This window comes from Ceratotherium simum, chromosome 6 (assembly GCF_057802395.1).
Source record: "Ceratotherium simum simum isolate JZ-2026a chromosome 6, ASM5780239v1, whole genome shotgun sequence".
Taxonomy (NCBI): domain Eukaryota; kingdom Metazoa; phylum Chordata; class Mammalia; order Perissodactyla; family Rhinocerotidae; genus Ceratotherium; species Ceratotherium simum.
In genome coordinates, this window is record NC_141905.1 from 57,360,485 (window position 1) to 57,372,500 (window position 12,016).

Genomic DNA, 12,016 nt, shown 5'->3' on the forward strand with positions numbered 1-12,016 from the left:
GTCTGGCACTTCATACTATTTCAATATTATTTTCAACATTTTAATATTGGAGTACTCAGAGCAGAGAGAAAACCACTGGACCAGCAGTAGACAACTAGCTGTCACAACACAGCAGTAAGAAGTCGCCAGCAGAACACACTGGAGGCAGTGACTCTCCTCAGCACTGAAAGGGAACCCACGCACGGAGACTGTGAACGGTCTGCAAGAGGCGCCTGACAAGCCCATCACAGAGAGCACATTGTAGTCCAGATCTAGGCTGCCATGAGGAGAGCGTCGGCCGGACTCAGGCAACACAAGAAGACGGGAAATACTGACCAGACCAGAAGAGAGACTATGCTCTACACAGCGTTTCTTAAGTTATTTGTGGTGATGTACCAGTTTTCAAAAAATGTGTTGCAGACCACTGCTTATATTAAAAAACAAACAATAAACTACTGTGATGGTGTCAAATGACAATGAAAGTTTCTGACTTTCAATTTCTGTGCTGACCTTGTGGGAACCAGTGGCAAGCAGTACTAAACTCCGAGTAGCACCGTGTGAGTGGCTGACGACGTTTTGTTTGATTTTTTGTTTTTGTGTGCTTTATTATTGTTGCTGTTGTTTTGTTTGGTTTGCTAGTTGCTTAATGAGCAGGGACTGGAAGTTTAGATCAGAGTCTTCCTTCATGTGAGGTATGGCCTGTCATTCACAAATACGCTTATGTTAACTCTATAACAGATGCATATGGTTCTCATCCATCAGCGTGAGCTCAGACATTCCCACACTGTTCCAGGAATCCCAGGTGAAGAGGCAGTGGGGGTGAGGGTGGTGTGAGAGTGGATAGCGGGGGGCTCTGCATTTGGAAGTTGAGCCCCAGAGCTCCTCCTCAGCGTACCCTTCTCCCTCTGAGGTTTAGACAAAACCCTATTTATAATGATCATCATCATCATCAATATAATAATAAATAATAACATAATAATAAAGTTTCTCTCCAAAGGGCATAAATACAGCCAGAATAACACTTCCTATGTAGCCTTGTTAATCCTTTTGTTGTCTTCTTAAAGTCTTCACATAAACAACATTTCAAGAAGTTTATGATAAGTAATTTTTGGAATTATATGGACCTAGAATAGGGAAGCAGCTAGCCATCTTCTCTCAACTCTTGCAAAATGTTGTTTTACCACAACTTATCTCTGCTTGGGCCTGCTGCCCATCCTGCCGTCCAGATGGTCTCAGCTCTGATCTCCAGCCCCATCTCTCTCCCAGCACCAGCCTCAGATCCTGACTGTCAACTGGATGTTTTCTTTTGGATCTCCTGCCATCTTTCAAATGCAGTACGTCTGAAATAAACTCCAGTTCCACGCCCAGCCCCTTCCCCCAAAGAGATGCAACTTCCTAAATCCCTGTTTCTACCAAAAGGGCTATTACTTTACTGTGATAGATATGCCAGAGTAATATCTGACTCTATTCTCCACTTCACCTTTTATAGGTGAACTAATGCCGGAGATTCGTCATATGTCTCCTTTGCCTTCTTTCCTAATGCTGTAGGAACCAGACTGGGTTAAGATCATCTCACACTTGGTCCTTTGTTTCATTCTCCTAAGTAGCTCCCCGACCCTCCCCATGCATCACTCTCTCCCCCAAATCATTGCATGTACCAAATTAGTCTTTTTAAATAACACAGAAATGCTATCAATGTCCTGCTCACAGAAGCCTTCACTGGTTCCACAATTCCAGAAAATAAGACCCAACCTCCTCAATCAGGCTTCCAAGACCTTCTCTACACGGTTGCCCCTACCAACTCAGCCACGGCTACAACTACTGCCCCACATAAACTCTTCACTCCCATGCCGGCCATTCTCCTCCCTTTCCTTCTGGTCTCTGAATCTTTTCTTCCAGGAGGGCCCAAAGTTCTGCCTCCAGGTACTTTACTCCTTTCCATCCATCAAGCCCGACACAAATCCCACTTTTCCACAAAGCCATCCTGCCTCTCCCAGCTCACACCAAGCTCTTTTCCTTCTCTGCCCACCACTTGCAGAACTTGTCCGTGCCTCATGTTTTGTCACATCTTAACCATCTGTTCCACACAAGATATTAATGTCCAGAAACTTCCCTCTTCTTCTTTGGTACCCAACCGCCTCCCACCGCCACCACCGCAAGGAACCTAGGGCTATGAATATACCAGTAAACCAAAAAAATACCTAATGAATCCAAGAGTCAATCAAAAACAGGAGAAGAGGAAAGAGGAAGTCCAGGAAGAGAAGTAGGAAGGAGAGAATACACTTCTATTTTTCTCTTGGATGCCTAGATATGTCACTTACTATCTCCCAGATTCATAGACTATTTGAACTGAAAAAGCCTTAAAAAAATCATTGATTCTAATGATATGAAGTTGACTGCGAAGACTTGCTAAAAACTAGAAATAGTATACTCGACTCAGAAAAGACAATCAAAAAGGATAAATATCATTTACTAGCTGTGTGACCTTCTGGAGTCACTTAACCTCTACGTTCTTCAATTTCGAAGTATGAATAACATAACACTTACTTGAGGAGCTATGTAAGTATTAAATGAGATGATGTACGTAATGCCCTTGGGCAGTGCAGAAACATGGTAAGTGCTCAGGAGTTGTTATATCACAGGACTGTGCTTTGAGAAACATGTAAAGCAATATTTCCCAAAGGCTAGTCACCACCTATTAATGGGTTGCGTGATCAATTTAGTGGGATGTTATAACCGTATATATATCTATATCTATTTCTATTTTGGGTCATGATATAAAAAGTATTTCTAACTATGGGTCACAAACAGTTTGGAAGGCACAGGATTAAAGCATTCTACAAATAAAAATGAAATGGTACACCAAAGCCACGTACAGAGTGCTAGGTGCTACTTTAAGAGCAATTTCATCTTCTCTGGACCTTGGTTTTCCATTGACACCACAATCTTGCTAATGTTTTCTTAATTTTTCTTGCATCTAACATGTAACATAGACCACTGTTACTACACTCATTAAAATAGAGAGACTTTCCTTGCGTGGAGACCTAAATTCTCTGTGCCTATGGTCAGACCTAGCGTGCATCTTTCTCCATCAGACGGAATGCTCTGAACACCTTGAGGAAAGAGGGGAGCTTCTGATTTTCAAAGCCCCTTTAGCTAGTAACTTTGTCTTGCATTCTGCAGTGAATCCGTCACCCATATTGTGGCAGAAAACAACTCTGGTTCAGAAGTCCTGGAGTGGCTTCAGGTACAGAATATAAAAGCCAGCTCACAGCTAGAACTCCTCGATGTCTCCTGGCTGATAGAATGTATGAGGGCAGGAAAACCGGTGGAGATGACAGAAGAACACCAGCTTGTTGTAAGTGTCACGGTTGTGATTTTCATTGCCCTTTGCTTGAAATTAGGAACATGGGCTATAGAACCAACAGACCTGGGTTACACCCCAGGTTCTCTGCTTACTCCATGTGTGACCTTGGGCAAGTCACTTAGCTTTTCTGAGCTTCAGTTTCCTCCTCTATAATATGAGATAACAACAGCGTCTACCTCATAAGATGGTTATGAGGATTTGAACAACATACATGTAAGGCACTTCCCACAAAGCCTGATCTATAGTACGCACTTAATAAATGGTAGCTATTTTGATGAACAACTTGCACACAAATATTTCAAAATATTGAAGCCTTGATGTTCTGGCATCTGGAAAAGTAAAGGGTTCCTATTTTTTTTCTTACTATGATCATTCCTAAAGAAAAAAATAAAGAAAGTTAAGCTCTTAATTCCAAATCCTTCACCAATAGCACTAGAACCTCAGGAAGAGGGTTCGAACCATAACTGTGTAAGTTCCCGGAAAGGGAAAATGGAGTCTATTTGATGGTTCTTTTTCATGTTTTTTTTTCTGATTGCAAAAATAATACATGTTAATCATAGCAAATTCAAATATCAGAGATGCATCTAACATAAAACATGACTCTCCTATAATTTTATCCTTTTACCAGAGACAATTGCCATCAAACTGCTTCCCATTTTGCCTTCATACATATCTGTTATTATTACTATTGATTGTTATTAAAAGTGGATGCTTATGCATTTGTTTAGGTGAGAAGAGATGATTCAGCTAGCCCCGACCCAGGGCCCCAGAAGACTCCACCACTTGTAAAAAAGATCTCTCCATATGCGTGTCAGAGAAGAACCACTTTAAACAACTGTAACCACGTATTCACGGTAATGGGGCTTTCCAACAACACCCAGAGAAAATGGAGGGCTTGCAGCTTCTTTCCACAGATCTACAAATTAAATTATGAATTTTTCTGAAAATTTAGGGAAGTTTTCCCCACACATCCATCCGCCTAGCCTGATCTCTGGTTCTTGTTTCTGTCAAGAATGGGTCTACTTCTGCCATGGAAATGGGACAAATGCATTTGGATTATATTCTTTAGAGATGGTAGATTACTATTTATTGAGAGTTGTCATTATTGGGCACAACACTTGTCAAAGGCAAATATTTTAAAAAACCAAAACATAGTAAGAGCAATTACGTAGAAATAGCAATAATGCATAAACAGCCTTTGCTGGGAAACCAAAAGATTGAGAGACAACAGACCTGGATTCTCGCCTCTCTGATATTAACTAGCTTGGGCAAGTCAGTTCCTCTCTCTGAGTCTCAGTTTCCTCATCTGTTCAATTAGAAATTAGCTAGATCATCTCTAAAGCCCACCCAGCCTTGAAGTTTGGTAATTGTGTTTCAGATGACCCTAACAAGGCCACAAATGCTTGTCCTCCAGCCTAGAGTCAGTAGTCAGGTGGATAAAACATGCAGGAGCACATCAAACACAAAACTTCTCATTTCTAGACTTCCAGCCCCATGTGTGCAAGAAAGAGCAGGAAACTGCAGCTACTGGACAGGATGAGCATGATGCCACACAGCTGCAGTTACTTCCTCCTCTGCTAGAAATGTAAACGTGCCTTACCTTAAATAACCCCGGCCTCTGGTCTGTGCCACCTGTGATTACACCCATCCATTCAACAAGGCTGTGTTAAGTGCTGCCTGTGTTTTATGTACAAGCTAAGAGATGAGGATGCCCAGTGATCAAGGCAGAATCCTGGCCACAGGCTGGTGGGAAAGTCAGCAAGCAAAGAGGGAAGGATCACGCTGAGTAATGACTAGTAGGATGCAGTGAGCACGGGATTGTGTTTTGGTTAAATCCCCAACAAGGGACTGGCACAAAGGTACTGGAGACCCAATCCCGACCTTCAAGGAAGCAGTCAGGCGGTGTTCCAACACTTAACAGAGAGCAAGAGGTGTTTGCGAGTGACCACTAGTCCAGGGGCTAGAAAGCAGACCGTGTTTTGCTCACCTGGTTTTATTCTTCAGGATGCCTTTGAGGTACTGGCTGAAAATTATGAGTTTAGAGAAAACGAAAGCTTCTATCTGGCATTTATGAGAGCAGCTTCTGTACTTAAATCTCTGCCATTCACAATCATCAGTATGAAAGACATAGAAGGCATTCCATGCCTGGAGGACAAAGCGAGGTGTGTCATAGAGGTAAGGATGAAATGTGTTTTGTCCCACCTCCTAATAGGTAGGTAGGTAGAGAGAGAGAGAAAGAGAGAGAGAGAGAAAGAGATGCAATTAATTGACTTTCCTGTCAATTATGTAGATGTGGTTTTCACGACTTATTTTCCTTTCTCTCTCTCTCTCTCTATATATAGAGAGAGATAGAGATGTAGTTAGATAGATATATGTACATTATATATATGAGATAGATAGATTATAATATATGAAATAGATTATATATATACAAGTATATACGTATAATCCATACCCCAATATTATTACAGTTGGAGCTATGTGGGGCCAGCTAGTGGAAAAAGAACTCTCCCATATTATTATTAATCATGGTGAAAGAGTCAATTGACCTAAAATCTCAGCAGCAGAAAACGGTCTGACTTCAAACAGGCTGTGTGAAGGACCTCAGCTCCTCTCAGGAGATGTTGCCCTCCATAATGGTGGTGGGTGTGACGTGCAGTGGAGCTGGTTCTTCATCTCTACCTGTGTGTTCCAAGAAGAGAGCCAAGGATGGGCATTTATTTATTTAATAATGTTTAAGGATTCCCTAGCAAAACAAGTCGGTCACCCAGGAGTAAGTTTCAGTATAGTTAAGTGCAAGGTAAATTATTCAAGGAAATTAATCCCAATTCTATTTAGAGGAGGGTGGGCGGCCCTGAGCTAGACATCATAAAGGCTTGAACTTGGATTGGCTTTTCAATGGATCCAAAATTAACCTGCTCAGATGAAAAGTCCTCTTGTTTCAGCTAGTTCATATCCATTGAAAAGAAAATTATCACCAATATTTAGACATACTTTTCTCAATGAATACTTTGATTTGGTGTTCTGTAGATTTGGACCCTAATCATTCTGTACCTTTGTCACTGAGGATTGTAAAGGAGTATTTGGATATATAATGGCCTGGGATTTTCAAGATTACAGGCAAATATCTTGTTTTCTTCAGATCAGCTAGTGAAACATCCTGCATGCAATGAGTGTACATTTCATGAAAAGTCAAGCTACTAGATCTGTGAATTTGAGAGTCTCAGTCTGTGATTGTTCAACATCACTAATTTAAAATATTTTTCAACTGTCCATGCAGGAAATTATTGAAGATGGAGAAAGTTCTGAAGTTAAAACTGTGTTAAATGATGAACGATATCAGTCCTTCAAAGTAAGTGATTTTATGTATATTTATGGAAAACGGTTTTTCAGTTAATCCTATTACTCATTCTAGGTGGTTGTTTTACTCAGCATGGGCTGCCATAACAAAATACCGTAGACTGGGTGGCTTAAACAGCAAATATTTCTTTTCTCACAGTTCTGGATGCTGGAAGTCTGAGATCAGCTGTCAGCATGGTGGGGTTCTGGTGAGAGCTCTCTTCTTGGCTTGCAGACAGCCATCTTCTCAAGGTGTCCTCACATGGCAGGGAGAGAGCTGAGGAAGCTCTCTGGTGTCTCTTCTTATAAGGATACTTATCTCATCATGAGGGCCCCACCCTTATGACCTCATCTAAACTAATTACTCCCAAAGGCCCCATATCCAAATACCATCACACTGGGGGTCAAGGCTTCAACATATGAATTTGGGGGGGACACAATTCAGTCCATAGCAGTGGTCTAGGAGGCAGATGCCTAAATAAATATGGGTGCTCAAGCTTATTGCCATGGTATGGTGAGATTTAAATTACCTTACCTATCAGGAGTCTGTCACTCATGGGTACAAATATCATGGGGACACTAGGGCCATGAGACAAAACAAACCTGCTCTTAAAGAGCAAACCTATGCTGGAAAGCTCCTCACTACATCCTTGTCTACTTTGAAGCTGGGTTTGTAACCTCCCAATTTTCCTTACCTTGGAGTTGAAGGCAGCAGGGACTTCTGCTAATCCCTTCAGTTCAGAAGTGATGCACAGGCCCAAAAGGTGCTCATGGGCAGGAGCCCAGGCTTGGAGTGCAAACAGACCAGGTTTGAATCTGGGCTCTGCCACTTACCAGCTGTGTGATGGTGAAGAATTTATACAACCTACACGTGCATCCCTCTTTAAGTTGTGAGGGTAAATATGCAGAGCATGAATGTGTGTAGGAGATCCTTGGTAAAGAGGAGGGCCCGATAGGAATAATTGTTGTCACGCATTGACAGCACAGGCAATCCCACGATCAAATTATGCGGAAGCCCTACGCAGATGCTAGAACCTGCCTCCTCACTTCTGTTTCATTTAGTAATACTATATGTCAGGAAAGGACCCTTCTGAAACAAAACGTCTCTAAAACATTAGCATCACTCACCTGCTTGTCATATACAGGAGAAAGTGGGTCAGATATCTTCTTATAATTTTTCTTAATCGCTTGACCTTGAAAAGATTCACTTCATTGTCATAATGATTATTTTAGAAACTAAAGGCATGCCTTTTCCATTTCAGCTCTTTACTTCTGTATTTGGAGTGGGATTGAAGACATCTGAGAAATGGTTCAGAATGGGTTTCAGAACTCTGAGTAAAATAAGGTCAGACAAAACCCTGAAATTCACAAAAATGCAGAAAGCAGGTAAATTGTCTCTCCTAAAAGGCTCACATTGTTGGCATGGACTGGTCAGGCTGTGGTTGAGATCTGTCTGTTGTGCTTCCACTCCAATCTCAGGGAGCTGGGTCACTTGTTTGGCCTTTTTTCATACTATGTTTATAAGCACAATCTTTTGGGATCAGACAGATCTGGATCCAAATCCTGGCTCCAGCACTCTCCAGCTGTGTGCTCTTGAGCAAGTTAGTTAAAATCTTTGAGCCTAAGTTACCTCATCCATAAGAGGGAGGTAACATTGGTACTTCAGTGGGGGAATAAATCAGATGACACAGGCAAAGCCCTTGGCACCAGGCCTGGCACAGAGACTGTTCATTTATCCAGATGTCAAACGAGCTGGTGCTGTTGATCTGGATCATACCGAACTGACTCTTCTAGACATTTGGGTCCTAGCTGTCTCCCTGGATGAGAGGCGTGGGTGAGGAGTCAAGGGCAGAAAGTCAACACGGAGGATTGGGAGTAAAGAATATTTGAACAAACTTGAGTTGTTGCCCAGTACAAATGTGGATCTGCCTTGGAAACTGTAAAACACCAGGATATAGAAGGGAAATGGTGGAAATTTAGACATGGGGTTGATCTACACAACCAAGACCTGAGAAGACTGTGTTTAGTCAGGGATCTGAAAGCCTGGAGGGGCCTCCCAGAGGTTGAAAGTGCTTGGTCACTTCCATTTGTGGAGGTCCCAGTACATTTTTTAAAATGAAGACATGCCAATACAGGGTCAAAAAATTGTATATGTTTTAGACATTTACTTTTAACATGCAATAGAAATGCAATATAATTGTAATTTGGAAGAGAGTCACAGCCACAGTGTCCTGAGCACTATGGCTTCTGAGTTACAGAGAATGATCAATATTCTTAATGATATGAAAGTAAGGGAATCTTCTATAAGAAGAAACCAGAAAAAAAGAAAACAGCTATCTTCTGTTTAAAAGATGAAAAGAAACAAGCAATGGGATAGGAAGCAAATCAAATCTTGGTGTTTTGCATCATCACTACTATAGAAGACCCTTAGTCATCTTTCATAAAGTTGCTAACCTCTGAAGGGTTGCTAATAAGCTTTATAAGATACCACATAGGAAATAAAAGAGTCTAAGAGAAAAAGACCCTGTATTTACAATCTGAGCTCCTGAAATTGCACATTTAATAAGTGTGATTTACACCAGCTCTAGAGATGCCATTAAAAAGAAATTTATGTAAGTATTAAACATAAGTAGTGAGTGAGTAGCTTAGAATGATAGAAAGTACTCTCAACACTTAGAGAGAAATATAGTGTTTCATGGAGATAAAAACCCTTATCAGATGACACCAAAGGTGCTCAGGATCTAAGTAGCTTCCAATTTCCCAGCTTTGTAAACTGGACTTTTCTCTTCCTATTGAGCTCTTCCAGCCCAGTGAATGAAGCAGCTATTACTCAGTTAATCAATGAGTGATTGCCATCAGACTCTTTAATGCTCTTGTTGTATGTACAACTGAAGGAATGCCTTCCTATTATACTTATACCTAAAAAAAACAAACAAAAAACCCCTGGGTATATGCATCCCTTGTGACAGCACTACAATGAACGGAATTGTCAATGGGAATAGTTCTGAATACCGCAAAGGATAAGCTAATTAATTGAATACGTTGGAAGTATGATCCACGGGTCAGATGGAAAACCTGATTCAATTTTACTATAATTGCACTTGGTCTTAGTCTTAGTCATTTTAGTCTGAATCTTTAGACTCAGTCTTCCTAAGCCTTGAGGAGTCACATGCTATACTGGCCTTGAAAAGTCCATGTCTAAAATGTAGCAGCACATATATAACACTGTGCAGTGTAATAAGTTTCTTGTAATAAGTTAACCTCCCCACCATACCAAAAAGGAAAGCCAATTAAGTTGCTTTCACAGGTGTCAACAAATTATCATAGTCTCTCCAAGTTCATTCCTGATATCTGCACATGTTCTTAAAGAAATTCTTGTTAATCATGACTTTTGGCTTATGTACACCCTGAATAAGCGCAGGAGCTTTATGGTACCAAGTGAGTCATACTTTGAATATCAGTCAAGACGACAATTTTTGTATCAAAAAAGAGTCTAATGGAGCATAGCTGTTTATTTTTTTCACCTTAGTAAAATATTTATTTAATTTTATTAAATTGATTTTTTAATTGTGGTTAAGAACACTTAACGTGAGATCTACCCTCTTAATTTTTTCCTGTTGGTACCATAATTTATTTGGCCATTTCCTGTGATGGACATTTGAGTTATTTCCAGTTTTTGGCTATTATAGAAAAAAAGAAAACGTGCTATGATCATTCTTGTACCTGTGGGGTACAAATGAGATACATTCTTGTACCTCATTGCTCTTGTGCATATATGTAGGAGTGAAATTTCTGGGTCAGAGGATAAATAGCTATTTATTTAGCTCTAGTAAATACTGCCCAACAGATTTCCAAAGTGGTTGAACCAATTTACACCCCCACTAGCAGTGTATGAGATTTTCAGTTGTTCCACATCCTCACCAATACTTGCTATTGTCAGTCTTTTCAATTTTGTCTGTTCTGGAGGGTGAGTAGTGTTATCTTATTGTAGTTTTAGTTTGCATCTCTCTGATGACCTTTTCAAGTACTTTTTGGCCATTTCCTCTTCTAAGAGGTGCCTATTTGTGTCTTTTCCCCCTTTTTAAAAGTAAGTTGTTTGTCTTTCACTTATTGATTTGTAGGAGCTAATTTGTGTTCTGCATATAAGTCCTTTGTTAGATATACGAAATGCTGGGAGACAGATTCTCCCAGTCTGTATATTGCTTCTTCATTTGCTTAATAATGTCCTTTGATGAGCATAAGTTCTTATATTTAATGAAGTCCAAATTATTAATCTTCTGATTATAGTTAATATTTTGTGTGCTCAGTTTCAGAGATATTTGCTTACCCCCAAGATCATGAAGATGTTTTCCCATTTTCCTTTAGAAGCCTGATTCTTTTTAACTTTTGCATTTAGGTCTATGATCCACATCACATTCATTAACAAATTCTTAAGCGCACAACAGAGTACTGTTAATGACAGGCACCATGATGTACTGCAGATCTCTAGAACTTACTCATCTTGCATAACTGAAACTTTGTACCCGTTGAACAGCAACTCCCCTGAAGCACTGCTTTTTAAATTAAACTCCCTACATACAAAAATGGCCATGTTGCAATTTAAAAAAAAAAAAAATGTGGCTTTTAAAAAAAAAGGACATGGAATGAGGCTCAGGGGTATATTGTTATAAAGCAGCTTATGGAGTGAGAAAGCAGGGACTGTTTATTCTTCAGAGTGATTGGTTACAATATTAGAATTTTCAGTAGTTACTCATATTAACCTTGGGAAACAGTTCAAGTTTTGCTTATGATTTCCAGAGGCATAAGCAAGAAATGATTCAGGTCAAGTTAGCCTTATAAAATAAGCTAAATTAAGCTTTGTTTGTATGACTAACCTGATTTTGCTGCTTAGGGAATTTTTGAGGCTGCTCTCCATTTGTTTTTTTCTAACAATGTGTTAGTGTGAACATCATCTTCTCTTAATCCTGCCAACATATTTCTGCAAATGTCCACATTTAGAGATAATATGGGAAGTTTGAATTTGAGAATTTTGTGACCATGATGTTCAAGCCAAATGGCCTCCCTGCCTTCTCCCTCCCATGATCCTGGAAGTGAGAAATAAGGATCCATAGATTTGCTCCCCATCTTTCCAGAGGGCTAGTGATGGGTGAAACTGCAAGAAGCAGACTTAAGCTTATCAAAAGAACAAATTTGTGGGGCCAGCCCTGTGGCGCAGCGGTTAAGTGCGGGCGCTCTGCTTCGGTGGCCCGGGGTTCACAGGTTCGGATCCCAGGTGTGCAGTGATGCACCGCTTGTTAAGCCATGCTGTGGCAGCGTCCCATATGAAGTAGA

At 40.5% G+C, this 12,016-nt stretch overlaps 1 protein-coding gene across 3 annotated transcripts in view; it reads left to right on the forward strand.

Annotated features, from left to right (window-relative positions):
* Positions 1-12,016, forward strand: part of DNTT (DNA nucleotidylexotransferase) — a 33,512-nt gene that overhangs the window by 8,919 nt on the left and 12,577 nt on the right. For 2 of the 3 annotated variants that reach the window (XM_014785603.2, XM_004427891.2), the window contains exons 2-6: positions 3,163-3,337; positions 4,075-4,200; positions 5,351-5,521; positions 6,627-6,698; positions 7,948-8,071. In XM_014785603.2, coding sequence (XP_014641089.1) covers positions 3,163-3,337; positions 4,075-4,200; positions 5,351-5,521; positions 6,627-6,698; positions 7,948-8,071 — 668 coding nt within the window. The remainder of the gene's footprint in view (positions 1-3,162; positions 3,338-4,074; positions 4,201-5,350; positions 5,522-6,626; positions 6,699-7,947; positions 8,072-12,016) is intronic. The other variant, XM_087432967.1, reaches the window with a different exon arrangement.